This window comes from Armigeres subalbatus, chromosome 2 (assembly GCF_024139115.2).
Source record: "Armigeres subalbatus isolate Guangzhou_Male chromosome 2, GZ_Asu_2, whole genome shotgun sequence".
NCBI lineage: Eukaryota > Metazoa > Arthropoda > Insecta > Diptera > Culicidae > Armigeres > Armigeres subalbatus.
Window position 1 is genome coordinate 438240553 of NC_085140.1, and position 27006 is coordinate 438267558.

General features: G+C 42.2%; 1 protein-coding gene across 5 annotated transcripts in view; it reads right to left on the bottom strand.

The window, feature by feature from the left end:
* Positions 1-9016: 9016 nt before the first annotated feature.
* The window catches only part of LOC134213640 (alpha-tocopherol transfer protein), a 133449-nt gene continuing 115459 nt past the window's right edge, over positions 9017-27006 (bottom strand). For all 5 annotated transcript variants that reach the window (XM_062692885.1, XM_062692884.1, XM_062692886.1 and 2 more), the window contains 2 exons: positions 15813-15907; positions 9017-10358 (listed from right to left, as the gene is read on the bottom strand). In XM_062692885.1, coding sequence (XP_062548869.1) covers positions 9681-10358; positions 15813-15907 — 773 coding nt within the window. In that variant the 3' untranslated portion in view covers positions 9017-9680. The remainder of the gene's footprint in view (positions 10359-15812; positions 15908-27006) is intronic.

Consider the following 27006-nt stretch of genomic DNA (forward strand, 5'->3'; position numbering starts at 1 on the left):
CTTTGTGAAGTATCTATATTTATATACCAATAGTCCATTCATATTCAACTTATTAGCAGATGTTTTGTGAACGCTCGTTACTTTTCTTGATTGTATTTTTTGCAATACCTATTTACATTCGGTTGATGCGAGTATGATATTTGAATCCATTCCATTTAATTTCTTCTATATAGTACATAAGTTTGAATATCTTCGTCTTTTCATACAACAGAGTTTTACCAAAAGGCTATCATTTCACTTCAAAATCGAACTTTTTTTAGAAGGCTCGGAGACCCATAATGTTATTTACCAATCGACTCAGCTCGTCGAACTGAACAAAATCTGTCTGTTTGTCCATGTGTATGTGTGTGCGTGTGCACACGAAAACCGAAAAACATTAGCAGTTTTAACCGATTTTCTCGCAACAAAATAATCACGTTCGGTCATTACGTTCAAAAGTTATGAAAAAACCCTGATTAATCCACCTAGCGGTGATGGTGCCTTTCTAGTGCATTATAAAAATAGTATTTTGGCCATTACTCTTGAGCCCATAGTCCGATCTGGCCAGTTTTCAATAGGAAACAATGGGAGAGTATTCTGCGTCAAATGCAACTTGTTGCGAGTAAATCGGTTAAGGATAAGTGCCTTAAAAATGAGTGACATTTTTTTAATAAATTTTTCTATAAAATGGTGGTATTTTGGCCATAACTTCCAAGCCCATAGTCCGATCCGACCAATTTTCAATAGGAAACAATGGTAGAGTATCCTGCGTCTAATGCAACTTGTTGCGGGTAAATCGGTTGAGGATAAGTATCTGAAAAATGAGTGACATTTTTTTACTCAATTTTTCTATAAAAATAGTGGTATTTTGGCCATAACTTCTAAGCCCATAGTCCGATCTGACCAATTTTCAATAGGAAACAATGGTAGAGTATCCTACGTCGAATGCAACTTGTTGCGAGTAAATCGGTTGAGGATAAGTACCTGAAAAATAAGTGACATTTTTTTATGGGCGGGTGCGCACAGACACACACACACACACACACACACACACACACACACACACACACACACACACACACACACACACACACACACATACACACAGACATCACCTCAATTCGTCGAGCTGAGTCGATCGGTATATAACACTAAGGGTCTCCAGGCCTTCTATAAAAAGTTTGTTTTTGGAGCGATCATATAGCCTTTACCGTATACTTAGTATACGAGAAAGGCAAAAATGGTATATAGAACAATACTTTCATTGACCTGATCAAAAGTCTTGTTAATAAAGTATCAATTACCAATTATAAGGTTGGTAGGTTAATTTGCAATGAAGCGTTTGCAAAAGCCTTAAGGAAAGCAATTTTTTTATCTATACCTACTAAAGGCGAAACCAAATGACTGAAATGAGAAAGGCATCATCGCCGCTAGGTGAATAAATCTGTGTTTTTCCCAATTTAAACAAGCTTTGTTCACACAATTTTGGCGAAGTTATACAACTACAACATCTCATTTTGAAAAACAACTTTATTAACTGATTCGTTAAACCTTTAACACAGACAAACAGACGTTACACTAGAGAATTTTCTATCCACCATGACTTCAACGATCAATTTGAATTTGATTGATTGCGCGTTTCACAACTAGAGGCGCTAGCGTCGTAATCCTTTGGAGTTTGACATTTCACTCCAGCGCCTTCTGGTGCCAATGTCATACGAAACATTGGTTCGTGTAACATGCTCGCAAGATGGTGGTAGAGAAGTTGGACGATGGATTTTTCAGAAAAATGTTCAAGCTGTTACGTCTGTTTGTCTGTGCCTTTAATAAGCATTTTACTAAGCCTCAATTCAGCTACATGTGAATTCTTCGAAAATAATAACGCATAGAAGGTAACATCAGTAAGATCTCCAATGAACGTATTTTGAAGCAATTGCTATTTCCATATAAATATGTGATCATTTTAAAATTTTCCTAAATCGGGTCTCGAACTGCTGTCATTTGATCATCCGCCGGTAACGTTGTCATCCGCGCCATCCTTGATTTGTTAGATATGGCTCACTCAGTGCATAACATAGATAATCTTATTGCTGAATATGAATCATAATTCATAATTGGACTCTTATTCAATAAGTCGATCTGTCAAACTACAGTTTGTTAATAACTGTACAAGATTTTTATTTCAACCATTGTTCAGCCAATCATAACCATCGCACACTAGGAAAAATACGTAAAAATAATATCGATAAACGATAAAATAAAATCCGTCCCTAATGCTATTTATGGATTTATGAAAATAAAATCGATGTATATTCGGCCTTCCTCAGAATCTCTTGATAATCGGTTGCGATATGATTGTCAAATGCTAAGATTATTCCAATTTCGCAGCAATAAAGATCAACATCCATGCGATAATATTGGGATTCCACACATCAAAGATTCAATAATTTTCCGATGTTATTCAACGGCGTTATGACCGGCTTTTAGTAAATTTAGTTCCGCATGAATGCATGATTTTTTTTATTGCTCCAGCAGTTTCGTTCGTTATAATCTCCGACAGTTTAATAAATCACGCCGCATGAAGCTTGAGATCCTGGGGCTGAGTGAAGTCCGTTGGTCAAACTTTGGAGAACACAGAACGCCGTCGGGACAAGTTCTGCTATACTCTGGTTTACGGGGTGAACACGCTCCCCGGCATCGCGCAGTTGGCTTCCTACTAAGCGCTCAGGCACACTCTGCGCTTATGAAGTGGGAACCTATAAGTGAAAGGATAATCGTTGCCAGATTTAGAACATGGGTCCGAAACCTTACTATAATCCAATGTTATGCGCCAACCGATGCTGCCGATCTGCAAGACAAAGAGAACATCTACAGTCAACTCAATGCCGTCGTAGATAGAATTCCGAAGGGTGATATCAAGATCTGTTTGGGCGACTTCAATGCGAAGATCGGATCCGACAACTCGAACCATGAGCGAATTATGGGACGCCATGGTCTTGGAGAAATGAGCGAAAACGGAGAGCTGTTCGCAGAATTTTGTGGTAATAACGACATGGTGATTGGTGACGTGGGTCTCCCGTGACGGCTTTACAGAAAATCAAATCGACCACATCTGCATCAGCCGAAAATGGAAACGGAGCCTTCTTGATGTACGGAATAAACGTAGTGCCGATATCGCGTCTGATCATCACCTCCTTATCGGCGAAATACGCCTGTGCATTGCGCGGATTCGTCGGCAGGAGGAAAGAGTTGGACGACGATTCAACACACGCCGACTGGAGGATGCCACGGTGAAACGGTCTTTCGTTGAAGAACTGGAGACGCGTGCTGCAGATATTCCGGAAGGTGGCAGCGTGGAAGACCAATGGACCGCCATCAAGAATGCCTTCATCATCACCAGCGAGAACCATCTGGGCAAACTACGCACCCAGAGAAAACAATGGATCACCGATGAGACCTGGAGAAAGATAGATGAGCGAAGAGAAGCCAAAGCCGCGATAGTGCGATAGAAAACCAGAGGAGCCAAAGTCTTAGCCCGTCAACGATATGCGGCTCTTGAGAAGGAAGTAAAACGCTCATGTCGACGGGTTAAGCGAGCGTGGGCAGACTCTCTGGCCGACGAAGGAGAGAGAGCGGCCGCAACCGGGGACATTCGCCTCCTCTACGATATCTCACGACGCTTAAGCGGGGCGAAGATGAATGCAACGATGCCTGTGAAAGACGCAAATGATCAGGTATTGACCGACCCAACTGACCAGCTGAAACGCTGGTTCAAGCACTTCGAACAACTTTTTCAAGTGCCAGCCAGGCCATCACCACCTCGGCATGATCTGCCTAGGATCCGACGTATAACACGCGTCAATACCGAAGCTCCATCACTGCTAGAGATTCAAACAGCCATCCAAAGCATGAAATCGAATAAAGCCCCAGGGGTCGACCGCATATCAGCCGAGATGCTCAAAGCTGACCCCATGACATACGCTCAACTACTGCATCGTTTATTTCGTAATATCTGGGACACCGCAACTTTCCCGGTCGACTGGATGCAAGGTATCTTAGTGAAGGTGCCCAAAAAGGGTGACCTGACTGTATTTATTTATTTATTTATTTGATACAGTCAACAGGCTAAAAAAACACCCCAATGACAAACTTAAAATTAAGCAAAATAATTAAAATCTAACACATAATAATCTTAATTCTATTCTTGTTAACCTCACGAGAAACATGGAAATCGAACTCTTCATAACATCTATTGAATACACGACACATACTCTTAATGGGTTCATTTAAACCGTAATTGGTTCTTGATATGCTGGAATACAAAAATGATTGTGATCGGAGACGGCGGTTACAAGTGTTAACTGTAATTTTTTCAAGCAACTCTGAACAATCAATATAACCCTGCAGCAAATCACCTACAAAACATGCTTTTGCGATATCGCGTCTCGTTTGAAGAAGATCTAAGTTAATTAGTTTGCATCGGTTCTCGTAGCTGGGTAGATTTAACGGATTTCTCCAATTGAGAAAACGGAGAGCAAAACGGAGGAATTTACGTTGAATTGATTCGATGCGGTAAATATCATTTTGATAGTACGGAGACCACACTACGGAACAATATTCTACTAAGGGACGCACTATTGAACAATACAAAGCTTTCAAACAGTATATGTCTCGGAATTGTTTGGCAAAACGAAAGATGAAACCTAGTTGCGAGGAGGCCTTTGCCACGATATAGGAGATATGATTCTTGAAAGTCAGCTTGGAATCTAACATTACTCCTAAATCTTTAACAGTAGTTTCTCGGCGCAGTTCCATATTGTTTAAATAATAGTCATGTTGATAGAGCGATTGCTTCCGACCGAATGAGATTATGGAGCATTTAGTTACATTAAGTACCATGCGATTGAGACGACACCAGTCTGCAAAAGCTTCGAGCTGCTGCTGCAGGAATATGGCGTCTTGTGGACTTTTGATCACGTAATATAATTTCAAGTCGTCAGCAAACGACAAAGTAAAGCAACGTAGGATGAAATTGACATCGTTCATGTACAGCAAGAAAAGGAATGGCCCGAGATGACTACCTTGGGGAACACCTGATGATACTGGAAATGACGACGAAACATAATCACCAAGTTTAACAGACATACTGCGCCCGGTAAGATATGATCGAAGCCAAGTAAGTACCCTGTCATTTAAACCTAATTTATCAAATTTAGCAATAGCTATTTCATGGTTCATTTTGTCGAAAGCTGCTGACAAGTCTGTGTAGATAGCGTCTACCTGTTGACCTTTTTCCATTTCACGTATGATGAACGAAGTGTACGATGACAAGTTGGTGGTGCTAGAACGTTTGTGTACAAAACCATGTTGATTGGGCGAAACATAATGTGCGCAAATATGTACAAGTTCGTCGAGTACGATGAGCTCAAACAGTTTAGATACAGCATTCAGTGCAGCGATCCCGCGGTAATTAGCGACACTCTGTTTACAGCCTTTCTTATGCACGGGAAACACATATGACTGTTTCCAACTGTTCGGGAAAACTCCGGTTGTCAGGGACTTATTGAAGACTGTAGCTAACGGTAACACTAATGCTGATGAGCATCTTTTCAATAGAAGCGATGGAATACAATCTGGACCATGTCCGGTAGATGATTTCAACCGCTCGAGGGCGCCAGATACCGTGTCCAGTGTAACGGTGAAGCTATGCCCGAGATTTGACAGTTGAGGAACATTAATTTTGGCAGCATCGATTGCATGAACGGGAGTTGCTTCATCGCAGAACACGCTGCTAAACTGGGAACGAAACAAATCAGCTATTGCCATGATAGTACTGGCTTCCGAAATACCGTTTGTCATTGTCGATGGCAGACCTGTCTGCTTCCGTTGGTCGTTCACGTAGTTCCAAAACTTTTAGGGTCGGACTTAAGGCAATCTTGAATGTTGATTTGATGGGCAGCATATAGTTGATCATTGAGCCTGGAATAATTTTGCTTAGCTTCGAGATAGGCAACTCTGGTTTCGTCGGTGCGATACTTGCTGTGTTTCTTAAGAGCGGCTCTTTTCAACCTTTTCAAACTTTTCAGATGCGAATTTGACCAGACGGGCTTCATTGGTTTACGGCGAATAATCTTCGGAACGAATTGATCAATAGCATAGACTAGAACGTTCGACAATGATGAAGCAGCTTGATTGGCATCCGTACCGTGTAGTATCTCTGTCCAGTTCAAGTTCTGCAGAAAGTCATTCATGCTATTGAAGTCAGCCTTACGGAAGTCGTGATAGCTACTGTTGAAGGTGTCCTTGAACCGCAGTTGAGTCCTGGCATCCAGTGATATAAGCAGAGGGGGATGATGTCTGCATTCTTTCACGAGTGGGAAGGTGCACGCATGACGGCACAAGTGCGCCACAGGTCTTCACTGGCAAAACATAAATCCAGCGCCCGATTGTTGCAATTTAGCACTGCATTTAGCTGTTTGAGTCCCGCTGTGTCATATGCATCAAGGAGTGTTCGAGATGACATTGGCATTGTGCTGTATGATGGATTCGGAAAATGAGTGCCATTCGAGTCACATTGCCAGACAATACCGCGAAGGTTGAAATCACCCAATATAATTATGTTATCATTGGCTTCCATTTGAGATACAATCCAATCCAACGAGGCCAGATGCATGTCAATTAGTGCATCGTTACTCATCATGTCTGGAGGAGTATAGATCACACACATGTAGATTGTGTTGTCTTGACCAGTAATTGCAACCCACAATTGTTCAACCGCAACGCATTCTGGGGGATTCAAAATGCGAGATTTGATGCTTGAGCGAACAGCAAGTAAAACGCCACCACCGGTGCTTTTGCGGCTATTTGAAGATGAGCGATCTTGGCGATACACAGTGAAAGTGTTGTTGAAAAGCTGACTGGAAGAAGTATTTCCATTCAGCCATGTTTCGGAAAAAGCATAGACATCATAAGAAGCATCGCTAACAGCCAACTTATAATTCGCGATCGAGCTGTTGATGCCTCCGACATTTTGGTAGTAGATGAGGACAGGCGAAGAGATGATTGCAGCCGATGCTGCATACGGATCATTGCTCCGACGACAACTGGAATTAATATTTTTTACTGCAAAAGTGCTGTTCGAACTGTGTGCGTACTTGCCTGCGTGCTGAGTTTGGAAGCCCCTTTTTCCTTTCTCGAACACAGGACCGTATGCGATAACTGGCGAGGCATTATGTTGCTGTGTACCGTTCTCAAAGTTCTGTGCAAAATTATCCTAGCCCGGATTCAGGAGAAGATCGATGCGACTCTCCGGCGGCAGCAAGCCGGATTCCGTGCCGGAAGATCCTGTGTGGACCATATTGTCACGCTCCGCATAATTCTGGAACAGGTCAACGAGTTCCAAGAGTCCCTTTACTTGGTATTCATTGACTACGAAAAAGCGCAAGGGGGTTCCTGAGAAAATCATCGGCATCATCGAGGCACAGTACGAGGCCTTCTCGTGTAGAGTGCTGCACAATGGGGTCTTGTCCGACCCTATCCGGGTCGTAGCTGGTGTGAGGCAAGGATGTATTCTATCACCGTTACTGTTCCTCATCGTAATCGACGAGATTCTGGTAGATGCGATTGACCGTGAACCAAATCGCGGGCTGTTATGGCAGCCTATAACCATGGAGCACCTAAATGACTTCGAATTGGCGGATGATGTTGCACTCCTCGCGCAACGGCGCTCTGATATGCAGAGTAAGCTCAACGACCTTGCCGAGCGCTCCCCTTCGGCAGGTTTAGTCATCAACGTCAACAAAACCAAATCGTTGGATGTAAACACGGTGACTCCTTCCAGTTTCACAGTAGCCGGGCAACCTGTGGAGAATGTTGAAAGCTTCCAATATCTTGGTAGCCAAATGGCGTCAGACGGCGGTACCAAGATCGACATAGGCGCACGGATCAAGAAAGCAAGGGCTGCCTTTGCGAGTTTAAGAAATATCTGGAAAAACAGGCAGATAAGTGAACGCACCAAAATACGAATTTTCAACTCTAACGTGAAATCTGTGCTGCTATACGATAGCGAAACATGGTGTGTATAAGTGGAGAACACTCAACGGCTGCAGGTGTTCATTAACAGATGCCTGCGGTATATAATTCGGGCCTGGTGGCCTCACAACTGGATCTCAAACAACGAGCTCCATCGTCGTTGTCACCAGAGGCCGATAGCAACTGAAATTCGGGATCGGAAGTGGGGCTGGGTCGGCCACACTCTACGTAGGAGCGGAAACGGAATCTGTAAACAAGCATTAGACTGGAACCCAGCGGGACATCGCAGCAGAGGCAGACCCAGAGACTCATGGCGGCGAAGCCTCAATAAAGAAATAAAAGAAGTCGACCGAAATCTAACCTGGCAACAGGTTAAAGCGATAGCCGGGCAACGCTCAGGATGGAGATCTTTCAAGTCGGCCCTTTGGACCACCGGAGGTGTACAGGATCCATAAGAAGAAGAAGAAGTTTGAAACGCAGAATAAGCACAAATAATAGTAAGATTGTATTTGGCAATCATGTCAGATATTCGCCCTATTCTAGTTTATGGATGACCGATACATATTCGATCGAATTATAGATAGCGGAATGTGGCGGAATATTCCTCTAGGTATTATGTGTGCAGCTCAGAACCGAATTTTCGAACTCACGACAATCAATTTTTCTCCTATTAGTCGCAAGTTTCATTACTGTGCATCTGGTGCGCTGTATAGCACTAGTTGCTATAAGTTGAACGCGAATAAAATCGATTTTCGCGAGTTCGAAATTCAATTCGATTTTCAACTGGAACCATAATAACTATTATAGTTCGAATCGTTTTCACATTTGATTTTGCTGTAACTTAAACGAAAATGCGCATTAACTTTCTTCGATAGCGCTTCCGATCATGAACAAGAATACCTATAAGCTATAGGTTATTGTGGAAAGCTTTCTCGATGACAAGCAATGCAGAGGTTTTGGTCGGCAGTAGGTGGATGGTTATTGTTTAAATAAAACAAGCTTAAAATAACATTAGAATAAAACTTTTATTTATGTCATATATACAAGAGATACAGTACTTGTTCTATTTTGATTGTCAACAATCTAGAAATTTTGAAAAGTAATAGCTACTAGAAAAAATAGTAATGTTTTAAACTTATCCGTAAACACTTTTTTAAAGTAACACCATATTTTCAGAATTATTCAACAGTTAATGCTATTTTAGTACTAACCGTGACTGTTTTACGGAACTATCCTATCTAACACCCGTTCCCTAGCGGTAGGCGACGAATTTAAGTAAAGTATAAATACTCACTAATAGCTATACACAGTTATTTTTGAGAGCCGTACAACAAATTGTCACTAGACTTAATAATAAATAAACAAGCTTCACTGTAACCTAGCATGTAGATAATATGTGCTAAGCACACGGGAATGTTTGAGCTCATTTCATATTTACGTATGCGAGAGCTGAATAAGTCTAATCAACTAAACACTTATTGTATTTTTTATTTACTCTTAGTCTGGTTATTGATCACATTTCTGTTACCTTTTTGTTCGCGTTTTCTATTTACGGTGTCGCGTAGCCTTACTTCTGCATTAGATCCCACTCAAATGCCTTACAATGCTATACACCATACGTTATCTCCTGTTGCTTCCTTCCAACAATAGCCCCCTTTTACTAACTCCGTTTACTTCTTCTTGTTCTTCTTGATTCTAAGCTCATCCATCTGCTTTATGTAACCGTACTTGTTAATGGCGGTGTACTCGCCGTCACACTTGAGCAACAGTTCGTACCACTCTTCGCCCTTGACACGTGGCGCATCGACGTTTCCTCCGTAACATGGCGGCAAGCATCCCTTGGAGATATGCTTGTGCAACGATTCCCGATCGGTACCGTGGAACACGATACGATTGCGCAGTTTGTCCCGCAGGATTGGCTTGAACAACGCAAACACTACGTTGAATATCTTTGGTTGGTTGATGATGTGGATACCCTTGATGCGCAGCGGGACGGCGTCCTGTAACCAGTCGACGATACGCTTGGCGAAGGGCGGGGTGAACTGCCACGCCTGTTGCATGGTGAGGCCGTCCATATCGAAGATGACCACCGCACCGTTGACCTGGGTTTCGGGTTCAAGCATGGCGGCTTCCACGAACAGGACGCAGCCTTTGAAGACCTCATCCAGGGTGACTTCCTTGTGCCTCCAAGGTTTGCCCAGCTCGAGCAGTAGGATTCGGCGTCCAAGCTGGTCTCGGTTGGGGAACACGGTCAGAATGTTTTGCTTGAAAATGTTCACCTCACGGGATGGGCTCAAGTCCAGGTACATGTCCCAGTGTTTAACTTTGAAGTGATAGTAGCGTTGAATCTGTAATGATGGAATGGAGTGATGTTTTTATTAGCAATCTTGCTTAAAAATGTAATAATATTAAAGGCGAATGTCTGTTTTCAATGTAGGCTTGGACGTTGATTTAGTCAAAGAAGTGCCATTTTTACTGGACCTTCAAAAACGGAGTACCAAGACTATATTTCAATTTCAAATAATCTAATCCCTTTCTCATCCCAATTGCAGAAATATTGAGGAATATCAGATAGGTGCTTCGCCCTATAATAGCTCCCCTTCCGCAATTTAGCTTATCCAGCAGAATGTCTACACTTGTCATGGGATTCTTTTACAAATTACGGCCTCCAGCGTTAAGTTATTTGTGAAAGGCCCCATACGCCTGCTATACAAACTGATTGGCATGAAATTTTTTTTTAAGATTTTTTGTTGATTTCCAAAAGGGTTTCGAGCTGGAATCCAACTTTGAGATATAATTTCAGACTCGACCTGTGACAGGTAATACCGACTAAACCACCTTGGGCTCCGCCATCGCCCATCATTTCCCTCAGGAACTGCCTCCCAGCATTACTTCTGGGGGATAGGCAGTACTTACTGTTACTTATTCACACTCATACAGGCACTCATCCCGTACACCCTGACGCTCGCTTTGACACTCCATACGAGTTTAACATGAATGCTCATTATCATTTACGCGCCATGTCCAGTGATGAACTCTGTCCAAAAAATCACTTAAATAAAAAAAAAAACCTGCCGGCCTCGTACGATGTGTTTCTCGATCGTCTACGACGAGTGGTTTGATGTGATCGCGGCTTCACCTACATGAATCACTGCTTGTTGTACAGACTTGCGGTTGTTAACGATAACCACCTCTGTCTTATGTTGAGCGAGCGCAAGGCCTCTAGCGCTCATCCCATCCTCCATCCACCACCGTGTCGATCGCATGTGTTGCGGTCAGTTTTACCTTAAAAATTGACTTTCCGTAGACTTCCAAGGTCACGTCACGACGATCTTGAGTTCAGTAGGGAACTTTAGTTTCAGAACCTCGTCGTACATAAGGTTCCATGATATAGGACCCAGTATTGTACCTTACGGAACTCCTGCAGTAATATGAAGGCTTCTCTGACCGGTATCGGTCTCATATAATAGTACTTCGTTGTAGAAATAGCTTTCCAAAATCTGGTACAGGCCCACCGGCAGGCTAAGCGGTGTAACGAAAGCGCGATGGCATCCCAAATTGCGCTGTTGAAAGCATTCTTTATATCCAGTGTCACTGACGCAAAGTATCGAATATCTCGCCTTTTCCGCTGGGTCGCTGTCTCAGCGGTCTTTACCACTGAGTTGATAGCGTCCAACGTGGACTTACCCCTACGGAAACCGAACTGATCGCTTGACAGGCCGTCCGTACCCTCTGAGTACGGGGTCAGTCTGTTGAGGAAGAGTCTTTTCAGCCGAGGGGTTGCCCGGTGGCTTACCGGCCTTCGGTAACAGAACCAACTTTTGTCTTTTCCATGTGTCATCGAGGCATCTCTGCATAGCTAGCCTGAACATGTTCGGTTTTACTCGCCGCTGTCAGCATCCAGGGGCGCTATCGTATATGCGCAAATAGCAAGTGTGAGTAAACCGCCAGAAATTTGTAACGCGAAAGACATCTAACGCGTGTTTTTCTCAAAATTAGTAACTTTTCATGAAAAACTATTTGGTACCGTTAAGAAAATTATTTTGAGCTTTTTAGTGGAATGTCTTCACTTGTTGTCACGGATTCGCCAAATTGGATGTTCCCCGGATATGTCGATTCAAGTATAACCAGATTTTAACCAGAACCTCGACGAACAATTGGTCTTTCCATCTCTGAAGAAAACCATTCATATCAAAACAGTCTGATGTTGAAGAAAGGATCCTGTACATTGAGGACAGATTTGGTGAGAAAATTCCATTGCAAATTATCATAATTTACATTAAAACTATATAATTATATATAAAATATCCATCAGGGCACCCGATTGAAGCGATTTGGATAGGAAGAGTGGAATTGCCAACTTCCTATTGTTAACATTTCGTAGATAAAGGGCGGGCTCTTCTCCCGATCTATTGGGTCAATCTGGGGAACGAGGGCTAGATTGTATTATTGTATGTACGAACTTTCTTCTGGAAGGAGATTCTCTATCCATCCCGTGGATTCGCATAAGTGTCTCTGCTTATGGAACCACCCCACCCATTTTTGGCCCTTCATACAGGAGTTTGATGAAATACATACAATAGTATAATCATGATCAAATTGTTTGTCAGATATGGCCAGTGCTATCGGCAGGTGCCTTGCTACAGTAGATGGTAGTATCATCATCATCATCATCATCATCATCATTTAGTGGAATGTCTTCACTTGTCATAAGACGAGTTTGTACCTTCCCATTTAATTCCACCACTTGATTGTACCTTGACAGCTACGTATTTCGATCTCAACAGTAAGGTCGTCTTCAGGGTCTCGTACTTGACTCGACTAGATGCCGCTGAATAGAACTTACATACAAACATTTTACATTTTTACATGAATTTTATTCGAGATCCAAGGGATTAAATAGTAACATTGAAATTGCTCCATCAAATGCAATTCAGAAAACCTGCCCCCCAATCAATTTTTTTGGCTACTCCACTGGTACAGTGGGTAAGATTCAGTTGTGTTATTTGCACGTCTTCGTCTTGTTTGTCTCTCCGATGGGACACGAAGGTCCGCCCATAACGTGCACGATGCGATAAGGCACCAAAGTGGCAGCATTGCATTTTGCATTTTGCTAGCACTTTGGTGCCTTGTCGCATTCCTGCGCTGTTCCTTCGACTGTAATTTCGAAACTAGGGTAACTGTACCAGTTTTGGCCATGTTCCTAATTTAGCCAATTTCTCGCATAACTACAAAAAGTAAAGCAATTTTCGAGGGTTTTATTAGCTCTAACAGGAGATATGTCCCTTATCTTTTTACGCTGTTGAAACAGATCGAAATTTTTTTTTTTGAAAATATGCATTTTTAAAGGATGGCCAAAACCGGTACACTTACTCTACTGGAAATTTCGCAATGAAACTCACACAGTATAAATAACACATCCTGAAGCCATCTTACACAAAATTTCATTATAATCAACCCAGGAGGCGAAATGTTATTGTCCTTTGACCTTTGGCGAAGACGTCATGTTGTTTCCAATCGAACCGTCAAAAACGGTTCCAATTTGATTTGTTTAGTTTTTGCATCCATAAGAAGCAAGCAAAAAGTTCAAGTGATGCCGGTATTATTTTCACTATTTCATGCATTTTCATACATTTCGACAGTTTTTCACTCCACCGGTCTCTGGTTATAGGGTGGATAGTCACTACTACGTTAATCATTATTATTATTTATTCAGACTAAGGCCGAAGTGGCCTGTGCGGTATATAAGAGTCTTCTCCATTCGGCTCGGTCCATGGCTACTCGTCGTCAACCACGCAGTCTACGGAGGGTCCGCAAGTCATCTTCCACCTGATCGATCCACCTTGCCCGCTGCGCACCTCGCTTTCTTGTGCCCGTCGGATCGTTGTCGAGAACCATTTTCACCGGGTTACTGTCCGACATTCTGGCTACGTGCCCGGCCCACCGCAGTCGTCCGATTTTCGCGGTGTGAACGATGGATGGTTCTCCCAACAGCTGATGCAACTCGTGGTTCATTCGCCTCCTCCACGTACCGTCCGCCATCTGCACCCCACCATAGATGGTACGCAGTACTTTCCTTTCGAAAACTCCAAGTGCGCGTTGGTCCTCCACGAGCATCGTCCAGGTCTCGTGTCCGTAGAGGACTACCGGTCTAATGAGCGTTTTGTAGATTGTCAGTTTGGTACCACCTCGATTTCGTCACCACCGATGCAAACTCGCGGTGGGTGGCTCACATTGTCGTCTCATGAACCTCTTCCTATCATGTACTTTGTCTTCGACGTGTTGATGACTAGTCCGATCCGCTTAGCTTCCGTCTTCAGTCTGATGTAGGATTCCTACATCTTCTCAAAGTTACGTGCCATAATATCTATGTCGTCGGCGAAGCCAAATAGCTGGACGGACTTATTGAAAATTGTACCACTCGTGTTAATCCCTGCTCTTCGTATTACCCCTTCCAAAGCGATGTTGCTTGGAAAAACGAAAGACCATCACCTTGCCGTAACCCTCTGCGGGTTTCGAAGGGACTCGAGAATGCCCCTGAAACTCGAACTACGCACATCACCCGATCCATCGTCGCTTTGATCAATTGTGTCAGTTTATCCGGAAATCCGTGTTCGTGTATTAGCTGCCATAGCTGGTCCCGATCGATTGTATCATATGCGGCTTTGAAGTCGATGAATGTGTGGGCACGTTGTATTCGCGGCATTTCTGCAGTACTTGGCGAATGGCGAACACCTGGTCCGTGGTGGAGCGTTCGCCCATAAAACCCGCCTGGTACTGCCCCATGAACTCCCTTGCAGTTGGTGCTAGTCGACGGCATACAATTTGGGAGAGTACCTTGTAGGCGGCGTTCAGCAATGTGATTGCGCGGTAGTTGCTACAATCCAGCTTATCGCCCTTTTTGTAGATGGGACACACGACACCTTCCATCCACTCCTGCGGCAAAACATCCTCCTCCCATCCTCTTGGTAATGACCCAGTGCAGCGCTCTAGCCAGTGCCTCACCACCGTGTTTAAATAGCTCTCCTGGTAGTTGGTCAACTCCAGGGGCTTTGTTGTTCTTCAGCCGGCAAATCTCCTCCTGGATTTCCTGAAGATCCGGAGCCGGTAGAATTATATCCTGCGCGCGTTCCCCCAGGTCCATCGCCATACCGCCATCTTCGTCTGCTACATCGCCAATCAGGTGCTCTTCGTAGTGCTGCCGCCACCTTTGGATCACCTCACGCTCGTTCATAAGAAGGTTCCCGTTTATGTCCTTACACGTTAATCATAGAATTGTCGAATCGGTATTATAGAGTATAATGGCTCGAACCTTGACCCAATATGCTGTGGTTGAGCACATTTTTCGTTGTAAATCTTCATATATTGAAGCTCTAATTAAAAGTATGCCACTAGATGGCTTGCTTACTTTTGGTTATTACGCCAAGAAGTAAAAAACAACCATAATTGTGCACAATCTCTGATTAAACCTATCCAAAGTTTCGACCAAAAAGGACAATATGATCGGAAAATTTTCCTAATCTTAACTCTGGTGGTGGATACTTTTTCAGTAATGTTACTAAAATATGCTTGATACACTCTTTTAAAGAATATGTGATACATATCTACAAACCGATGTATTATCGCTGAATTATTAATTAATTTGAATGTTGAGCCAATGTTACATCCTAGGCTAACATTACCTCCCGTGACCTTATCATAATTAGGGTAGAAAAGCCGCTTGGTGCGGTTTGGCAGAACCCTGACCATGAGAAATATGAAAAAAGTGGGAGAATTGAGTTCATAAATAGTATCCAACTTACCAGTTCAAGAGCACTCTTGGGGTAGAATTTGCATGGCCGCAGGAACCGCACCAACCAGTCATCGTTGTCCAGGGGAAGTACCAGCTCATCTTGACCTGCGAACAACGAGAGATCAATTATTGAAGGCGGATAGGGTAAGGCGGTATAATGCGCCCCAACTGGCCGGGGGGTGTTTTGGCGTTTGATTTCTAGAAAACTATAACTAACTAAGGGTCAAAATCCGTTGGTACCTATACATATTTGTAAAACCATCATACTATGTGAATGTTGAAGTATTTTTGTATTACATAATGAAAATATTTGCAAAATACAAAAAGTTACAGTTTTGATGTACATAACTTTCAATGTTGAGCAAACAACATTCTGAAGCGAGGCTAGCATACTGTCCGCAAAACTTGCATTGGAACACTCAGTTGGGCAACAAAATAACTTTTCTCAGTGGTAAATATGATATAACAGCGGTTCTCAACCTTTTTCTTAAGAGGTACTCCTTCGAACTTTTCATGATTTGAGGTACCCCCTCTCGAAAGTAGGTTTCCAATCCTCTTGAAAACATGATTCCGAGCCCTTTTGAAGGGAACCTCTTTAAAGCTTTTGAGTCCCTTTAGGGTAAGCTTCCGCGCCTCTTTATTATCAAGGCGGTTTTCGAGCCACTTAAAAGGAAGCTTTCGTTGCATCTTGAAAGAACGCTTCTGAGCATCTTGATAGTATGCTTCCAAGCTTATTGAAGGAAGAATTCTGAGCTTCTTGAAGCGAGGCTTCCGAGCCTTTTGAAAGGAGGCTACCGAGCCTCTTGAAAGAAGGCTTCTGAACCACTTGAAAGTAGACTTCCGAGCCTCTTGAAAGCAGGCTTACGAGCCTCTTGAAAGAATGCCACTTGAAAGGAGGCTTCCTAACCTCTTGAAAAGAGGCTTCCGAGCCTCTCGAAAGGAGCCTTCCGATCCTCTTGGAAAAAGGCTTCAGAGCCTCTTGAAAGGAGGCTTTTGAGCCTCTAGAAAAGAAAGCTTTTGAGCTTCTTGAAAGAAGGCTTCCGAGCCTCTTGAGAGGAGGCTTCCGAGCCTCTTGAAAGGAGGCTTCCGAGCCTCTTGAGAGGAGGCTTCCGAGCCTCTTGAGAGGAGGCTTCCGAGCCTCTTGAGAGGAGGCTTCCGAGCCTCTTGAGAGGAGGCTTCCGAGCCTCTTGAGAGGAGGCTTCGAGCCTCTTGAGAGGAGGCTTCCGGAGCCTCTTGAGAGGAGGCTTCCAGGCCTCTTGAGAGGGGGTTTCCGAGCCTCTTGAGAGGAGGCTTCCAGGCCTCTTGAGAGGAGGCTTGAGCCTCTTGAGAGGAGGCTTCCAGGCCTCTTGAGAGGAGGCTTCCAGGCCTCTTGAGAGGAGGCTTCCAGGCCTCTTGAGAGGAGGCTTCCAGGCCTCTTGAGGAGGAGGCTTCCAGGCCTCTTGAGAGGAGGCTTCCAGGCCTCTTGAGAGGAGGCTTCCGGGCCTCTTGAGAGGAGGCTTCCGAGCCTCTTGAGGAGGAGGCTTCCAGGCCTCTTGAGGAGGAGGCTTCCAGGCCTCTTGAGAGGAGGCTTCCGAGCCTCTTGAGAGGAGGCTTCCGAGCCTCTTGAGAGGAGGCTTCCGAGCCCCTTGAGAGGAGGCTTCCGAGCCTCTTGAGAGGAGGCTTCCGAGCCTCTTGAGAGTAGGCTTCCGAGCATCTTGAGAGGAGGCTTCCGAGCATCTTGAGAGGAGGCTTCCGAGCCTCTTGAGAGGAGGCTTCCGAGCCTCTTGAGAGGAGGCTTCCGCGCCTCTTGAAAGGAGGCTTTTGAGCTTCTTGAAAGGAGGCTTTTGAGCCTCTTGAAAGGAGGCTTTTGAGCCTCTTGAAAGGAGGCTTTTGAGCCTCTTGAAAGAAAACTTCCGAGCATCTTAAAAGGAGGCTTTTGAGCCTCTAGAAAAGAAGGCTTTTGAGCCTCTAGAAAAGAAGGCTTTTGAGCTTCTTGAAAGAAGGCTTCCGAACCTCTTGAAAGGAGGCTTCCGAACCTCTTGGAAGGAGGCTTCCAAACCATTTGAAATGAGGCTTCCGAGCCTCTTGAAAGAAGGCAGCCTAACCACTTGAAAGGATGCTTCCGATCCTCTTGAAAGGAAGCCTTGGAAGAAGGCTTCCGAGAGGCGTAAAAGGATGCTTCTAATCTTCTTGCAACGGAGAAGAAGAAGGCTTCCGAGAGGCGTAAAAGGATGCTTCTTATCTTCTTGCAACGAAGCAACCGAGTTTTAGTGAAAAAAAAATGTTGTTCATTCGACGTTCTGTTCGTTTGATCTTTTGTTCCGCAGCCCTTCATACATTGTGCTGGTTGTGTCAATTGGGATTTATTGATCGCATTACATATTATGTACAAAATAAATTTTTGAAATAGAAAATACACAATTATCAAAACTTCATCAATGAATTTTGATTCAAATTGTAATATGTCCGCCATTACGCATTTTTGTCCGACGTACCCCCTAGGGCCAGCGAAGGTACCCCCAGGGGTACATGTACCCCAGGTTGAGAACCTGTTACCGGCCAAAACGGTCACATTAAACCTCTACATGTTATTCCAACTTTATATTACTATTGAATTATGGTAGCTCAACTTACCGCCTAAGAAATTATGAATATAATGGAAAATCACACATAAAAGAATTATTGAACTTCCAATACAAACCCAATACCTAAGACCGAAATAAGAATAAACCCTCCTCTATCCTTTGAGCACCTCTACAATCCGTGAACGCACACTCGTCGTTATTCCGTCACGATGACATCTGACGTTTTGCGTCTGTTCGTCGACACGCGGTCGTTGCCGAGGGAAAAAAGGAATAGGAATAAAAACCTTTTGCCGCCAGGCATCGGGGCTCAGTAGGTGAAAGATACTTGGGACAAAAAGTTAAAGTCCGTAAAATAATTTTAATTTTCGTATCCTTCACAGTGTAAATTTTCTGCCTCATAAACCGAAAAGGGTGACTTTGGTCGCGTGTGCAGTGTAGTGCCGTGTAGAAGCCGAGAATTTGTTGTATCCGGAATAGGGGAGTGATTTTGGCAGTCCGCCACGACGAGCTAGCCACCATTTTGTAATTACGGCAGTGGCGCCGTGCGAAGGTTCTCGTGGAAAAAGCGTCCACTATCGCTGGCGTGTCTTGTCAAGGCCCAGCTGAAGCAAAAGCATCCACCATCGTTGGAGTGCCTCTCCGAAGCCCAGTCGAAGCAAAAACCTACACCATCGCTGGCGTGCCTCGCCCAGGCCCAGCCGAAGCCGAAAACCTCCACCATCGCTGGCGTGCCTTGTCAAGGCCCAGCAGAAGCGCAAAGCATCTACCATCGCTGGCGTGCCTCGCCCAGGCCCAGCCGAAGCCGAAAACCTCCACCATCGCTGGCGTGCCTCGCCCAGGCCCAGCCGAAGCCGGAAACCTCCATCATCGCTGGCGTGCCTCGCCCAGGCCCAGCCGGAACCGAAAACCTCAACCATCGCTGGCATGTCTCGCCCAGGCCCAGCCGAAGTCGGAAACCTCCCTCATCGCTGGCGTGCCTCGCCCAGGCCCAGCTGAAGCCCAAAGCATCCACCACCGTTGGCAGGCCTCACCCAGGCACATCCCAAGGCACTATCCGCCGAGCAGCATCGCGAACATGGAACTTCGCCCTAGACACGATCAAAGACGAGCCAGAGCCGCACCGGCGGTCTCCAACCATCAGTGCATCCAAAGGAGAAATGCGGTATGTTAATGGTGCTTCCTTTATCCCCCCCTCCTCTATTACTTGAATGGCTATAACAATGCCGAAAATACTATGAATATATAATGTTAATCTAAACACTATTGGTTAACCTTCATTTTGAGAATAATCCGTATTAAAATCTTGTTTTTCGGTGTTCCGCTTTGAAAGTATTATAAGGGAAGTCCGCCCGCCAATACTCCTCCAATTTCTCCTAAGAGCAATTAGAAAAACGACCCTGAGGTCACGACAAGGGCAGATGAAAGTCCCCAGCTAAAAGTATCTCTAACAAACCGCTGTGATATAACATTGCTTCCATCTTCAAAAATGTAACGTTTTTCAAAAATATGTTTCATTGATAAAAACGCCCCAGTGTAGGCCCTTACCAACTGAACACAAGCGCGGCGAGTTTGCAGCAGTTGCTTCCAAATTATATGGAAACTATTGGTATGTAATTCAAACCTGCTTAAATGTACTTATGTTGGTTTTTCAATATCAAGCACATAAGGATTTGTAATCTTTTTATTATGGGATTGCTAAAATACTAATGAAGGGCTATAAAACGTCTTTGGTTAAGATGCTCGTATTGCCCAGGATCTTTTTGAAATCAATTTGTTCACGACTTTTCAAAAAAGCTTTATTACGTGTTATCTGTAACATTTTTATATGCTTGTCATAAGACGAGTTTGTACAATCCCATTGAGTTCCACCACTTAATTGTATCTTGACAGATACGTATTTCGACCTCAACAGTAAGGCCGTCTTCAGTATCTCGTACTTGACTCGACTTGAAGTACTTGAAGTCGAGTCAAATACGAGATACTGAAGACGGCCTTACTGTTGAGGTCGAAATACGTATCTGTCAAGATACAATTAAGTGGTGGAATTCAATGGGATTGTACAAACTCGTCTTATGACAAGTGAAGACATTCCACTAAAAAGCTCAAAATAATTTTCTTAACATTTTTATATGACTACTTACGGGCAATGCATTTGCGACTTCCTGGACTACCAAGGGGTTGCCTTAGGGGGGGGGGACATATTATACCGTCTTACCCTACTTGTCTATTAGGAGTCGCTCATAAACGTTTCGGTTTCGGGATTCGAAAGCATGAGGATCAACAAAAATCAGAAGATTACAAAAGATGAAACGAATAAGAAATGAAGGAGGGGGATTGAAAATCATCATTGTATGTGTAACGTACTTAATGGTTTTGTTAATAGTATGATATGTAATAAAAGATGCTCTTAGAAAACCAGCGCCTGGAATAAATTACGAACTTTCGAGTTTTGAACTAAAGTCTTTTCTTTGGGTTCAATCAAAGTTAATTGCCTATTTCCGGGGATTAAACCACCCGACTTGGACGTTAATTTACAATGTTATGAAAACTCATATGCAGGGTTCGGATTTCTCACTCACTCACGCGACAACTGATCACTCCACCATGCATTTTATCCGGATAAATAACAGTGCGATAAACTCCGGCACAAGCGATGGTGCGAAAAATTGTTATCCTTCTTCCCATGTTTCGCGAAAATCAAATGCTGCTGACTTCGCCTCTCCAAGCAGGTTGAATCTGACGATGTGCCACGATAAGCAAACGGTTCAATACAGCAGTTTTTCCCTCCGCTTTCAATCAATTCATGTGGTGACGTGGTTTTAGTGGGCGCTCTGAACATTTTAAAATTGTTTTGGGTTCAAATCCCGTTGCGGTCCTAAATTTTTGTAAATATGCTTGTAAAATTTATCTGATGAGGCGACGAGAAGGAAAATTTGTGGATTAAAATTAAATTATCCGGCGATCCGGCGCTCACGAATTTATCACCCGCCATTCTATCCGGATAAAAATGTTGTGTGAGAATACTTCCTCACAGGGGGACCATGAAAAATCACACTCCGCTAAATGGATTAATCGCAGTTTTTTATTCATATGAGTGAGAATTCCGAAGCCTGCTCATATGTGAATATGTACGTTATGCGGAAGATATTGATTTGGAAAATGTATTGGAGGTAACCACTTTCCCTTCGATGGGACTCGAACCCATGACCCTACAGTACGCTAGACTGGTGCTTTAACCAACTAAGCTACGAAGGACCTCCGTCGGTCTTCGCAGCCTAGAGGCTACTGAACGAGCTCGAGATTCCCAAATTGGACGAATAGTCAAATCACTCGCAATCCTTTTCTCAAGCCAATACTTCCACATGTGTATAGTACACGTCCACATTAGAGGAGCGTGAGTATTTAGAATGTCTGGCGGCTATACTGGCTCTTTTCTTTGCCTCAAACCGAGATCTGCCCTTTCCTCAAACCGAGCAAATGCCTGATCTGCCGGAAAATAGCATCTTTTGAAAGAAGATTTTATATCCCCCTTTGCTTTAATCCGGGCAAATGCCTGAATGAAATGAAGGAACCATTATTGCCTTTTTTCGTATTTAAAAGTTTTTGATCCTAAACACATACAATGTTGCTATTCGCGTTTTCCGTCTTCTGTAACAAATCAAGGGCGATATTGTTTCTGAGGCAAAAATAAGGTAAGTGGAAAAGGCAGATATAATATAAATTTCATAGAAACTATCATGCATTCAAGCAGTGATTTTTATTTACATTATTTAATCACTTGTCATAAGACGAGTTTGTACAATCCCATTGAATTCCACCACTTAATTGTATCTTGACAGATACGTATTTCGACCTCAACAGTAAGGCCGTCTTCAGTGTCTCGTACTTGACTCGACTACCCCAACTTTAAAACAAGACATCTCTCTATTGGTGTAAATGACAAAATGACATAAATTATTATGACTTATGGTGTAAATTACTTTATGACTAAATGACTTTATGCCAATTTTTAGTCACATATTTTTCACCGATTTTTGCGTTACATATTGGAGATACGAAGCTCCGTAACATAAAGCTCCAATTATCTGAATAAACAATTTTATCAAAATGTTGGTTTTATAACGCTCTTGGGGACATAGATTTACTCTTCAAGTATACTATAACACCATTATAAATCCATAACTGTTACTAGTTACTGTTTTAGTGATTGAACCTTTTTCATTTTTGTAATAAATTAAAGTCTTGTTATATAAAAATAAATAATATCCTGTGATTCAGTTATTATTCGCTATCTTGTTATCTACTTTCAAAGTTATGCAAATCGAGTTGTATGAAAAAGGTTTTAAGAAAGTACTTGCTTTGTACCGCCCGTACAATTTTCAGTATTATGTTCTGTTATCATTAAAAAATCAACCCGGACGCAATTTCAAATAGGACTTGAAATACAACAAATTAACAATATTATTCTTCAACTGTCATTAAAAACACATTTGAGTAAGCTACTCATTATGTCCTTTCTAGCAAGTAAAAAAAATTATCGGGGTACATTTCAATTGAATTTACCTTCGTTATCCGATCATTAGAGCGATCTCTCATTGATAACAACATCGCTACCGCACGCACAACTTAGGAGTAGTCCGAATAATTTGTGCCTTATTTAAATGGCTAAGGTCACGTGGCGGCGACCGGTGGCATTTAGTGCAACCTTCCGCACCGGCACTAGCACACGCTGTAGAGTTGTTTTCCGCGATCAGCTTAAATGAAGTGCGATAAAGTTACGCAGTGAACTGTGCTTGCGCCCACACGAGTATCAGGCCGTCTATCCTACTTTGCTTTACTTAGACGGCTTTCTTCCTCATGCTGTAGCACATGCGTATAAGTTCCGTGCTGATCCAAGTTCCCAACATGATTCATATTTTAAAAGATTTTAAAAGAAATAATTTCGACTTCAATCTACTAAATTGTAATATTGATCCTCCATACAATGAAAATGGAAAAAATCGCATTATGAATCATGTTTTCAGCAACAACGCAAGAAACTAATATGGTTTGGTTTTGAACTTTCTTTTTCTATATTACATCTCAGGTTTGGCTAATCTTAGAAACTACTGTCTGAAATTGAAATGTATAACTTTGGACCTTTAAAGGTTTAATCGTCCCTTCAATACCTATTCAGTAAACAAGAGATCATTATGGTGAATACTGCTGATGGTCATTGAACCGGAATAGAAGCCTACTTTGTCTCATGTTTGTATATCAAAGGTGTCATTGCAAAAAGTCTTAATTTTTTTCCTGTAGTCAAAGAAGATTGTCGAAAACGTTAGTCATAAAACATTCTGACGCACGGCCTCAGCGAGTAGACTTTGGAATAAGGCAAAGGAAGCATTTAGTAATGGACCACCATATAATAAATGATGCATAGCTTGGCATTTGTTGAGTAAATCATTCTGGTGTGGTCCGAATGATCACAATAAAAATACTGTTTACCTATTTGAATACAGACGATTTTCTACATGTCGATATTCTATATCGCAATTGGTAATTTTTATCACATATGATTCGCAGATTTACAAAGATGTACAAAGATTCTTCTATTCCGCAGCTCTTTTCCTAGACTCGTCATAATCCAAACCAATGACTAATTAACTACTAGAATTATACTTTGAAAACAGCCAGTAACAATTGTTTTGTTATAGTTTTTCATAGTACGATTTTGTTTTCATTTAATGTCTTAATCTCTCGCTATCTTGATGGTCCTTTTAATATCGTGATGTAGAGAGTGGACTGTATATCAAATACGAACTTGGTAATGCCTTCAATTAGATTTTGTTGACTCATTCGGCGAGGGAATTTCTGAAGTAGGTAATCGAGAGATGTGTGTCATGTCGTTTCGGCTTGAACTGAATTGATGATAGGATCAGTAAATTTGATGGACAAGTCATTCATAGGAAATAAAATGTTTGTGCATGTCATGGTGATTATGCGAAATCTAGGGTGACCATATGAAATTTTTCCAAAGGGCGACAATTCACCCGAATCGTAGCTAAAAAGGAGGACATTTGGTTAAAAAGGAGGACATAAAAAACATCAATCGATTTTTAGTTTTAATAAGATTAGGAATATTATATTTGTTAGAGTTTTGCACACTAACATTTATTGGAAGAAGTTTTTGTTAGTGGAGGCCTACACAACTTTGGCTGGGAAATACATCTTCTTCTACTTTATAACCATTACATCTCCGGATAAAATATTTCCAACTGACAATGTAGTCAATATTAATATGTTGGCATTTTCAGCGATATTCCATAGAATTTTAACAGGAAAAGATCATCACATACAATTCTGAACATTTAGCAATTGTTTAGGACCGAACACAAGATGATTAATACAACAGTAAAGATTTTATTCTTGCATGCCATTTTAGGCATGTAAATGATAATGGTACCGTTAACTGTATCACCATGATTTCAACTGAAGAAATTCAAAACTAAAGCCGACGAGCTGATGGCATGGCGACTGCTCTTAGCCTCATATATTCTAATAACGGACCGTGCAATACATTTTAAAGGCAATTCAATAGGTGTTTACTTGTAGAAAAATTTGAGAAGGATTTGCATTTTTGCTAAAGTAATCCAATATTTACAATTTCGATTCTTTTGATATCTTCGACACCTGCGTTACTGTAATTCGTGCAATTATTTTTTTTATATTTCTTCTTCTTATTGGCATTACATCCCCACACTTTTTCAGAGCCGCCTCGCAGCTTAACTGCCAAGTTTTTTAAGCAAAGTTACCATTTTATGCATTCGTATATCATGAGACTAACACGATGATACTTTTATGCCCAGGGAAGTCGAGACAATTTCCAATCCGAAAATTGCCTAGACCGGCACCGGGAATCGAACCCAGCCACCCTCAGCATGGTCTTGCTTTGTAGCAGCGCGTTTTACCGCACGGTTAAGGAGGGTCGATATTCGATATTTACATTGATTTTTTTCGAACACTTTAAGGAAAATATTTCATATTAGAAAGCAAACAACGCAAATGTGTGCTACGATTACGTGCTACGTGCAACGAATGGACTTCGTTGCAGTAGATATTGTTTATTATACTAAAATATCTACAGAAAAAGTTAATTATTCAATTGTTTTTTTCGTAATTTCCAAAAAGGAGGACATTTGGTTTTTAATAAAAAAGGAGGACATGTCCTCCTTTAGGATACCATATGGTCACCCTAGCGATATCGCAATTGCATTTTATGTCATTCAACGTGGCTGTAATAAAAAAGCTGCCTAAAAATAACCAAAACATTTAGAAACTGTCTATCAGAATGCTCTTATTTATCGTAGAATAATTTTAAGATTTTCGTCACAAATTTAATTCGGTGGTTATCTTTTGATGAACGATTGAAAAATTCAAATGAAAAAAGGAAAGATCTCAGGAGACAACTATCTATATGCTCCTTTGCATTGAAAATAACCTAGTGCACTGTTGTACAACGTTGTACACTAACAATTTATTTCATAAACGTCCTTATATTTAGTTATATTAACACTCGACATCTTTTGAAACACAAGTTAAAACATCGCTTCTGATACACCGTATGAGCAAGCTTGCATGCGGGACTCAGACCCAACAATATTAATTTTATTGATGCATATTCTATTCACGTTATCAATGCCTAACGACAGCTTAAGGTGCAATAAATTATCTACACTTGCAATGTACGTATTTCCTATGCAATGATTTTATTACTCAAACAGAAAATGGACGGTTAACAATGTTAGCTTTACAGCTATGAAACCGGTTTTCTTGCTATTCTATAGATATTCTAGCAGCTGTTTGCATGAAAAAGATGCAGATTTATATCCTCAATCAACATCATATCGGATATCAAGTGGACCAAATCTACCGCGATCTTGAAGGAATCTTGTCTTGTCTTAAATAAGTAAAGGTATGTAATTAACCATTCTTCTGCTATTAACACAAAGACATCTCGGAAAAATTCTGTTGCATTTATCATACTCCAGCTTTCAAGGGGATTTATTTTTTTCTATTTTCTTATTTTTCGTTGGGTCTGGAGCGGAATCCTGTCTACTGACGCCGGAGTCTATCTTCTCCTGTATCCCATGACTTTCACAGAATTTTGAGAACACATCACACACAGTAACCATCCATTTTCCCTCTTCCAAGACCTTCACTAAGATGCCTTGCATTCCAGTTGACAGAAAAAGTCGTGGTGTATTGCAGAATAGTTAATGCAACATGTTTGCGAATAAGTAGAAGAGCTGGGAGCTATATGTTGGATCCCATGCTTGAGAAGGCTGCTTCTATCTCTTGCAGAGATTGGGCGATGCACCCTTGGCGGCAGATGCCAATTTGTTACATTAATTGGTTGGGCGTCGTAACATCGAAGTGCTCGAACCAACGTTGTAAGGCTAGCAGGGATTGAATCCTAAAGAGAAAGAACAAGTCTCTCACTTATCAACTCTGTATACATATACGATATGTAGCATACCGCGAGAGACTTTTTTCGCAAGCTCTCATGATAGAGAACTGATTTGGGAGGCTATACCCCATGATAAATTTCTTTTAGAAAGCTCCAAATGTGGGGGGCACTGGCTCTGATTATGCATTTCA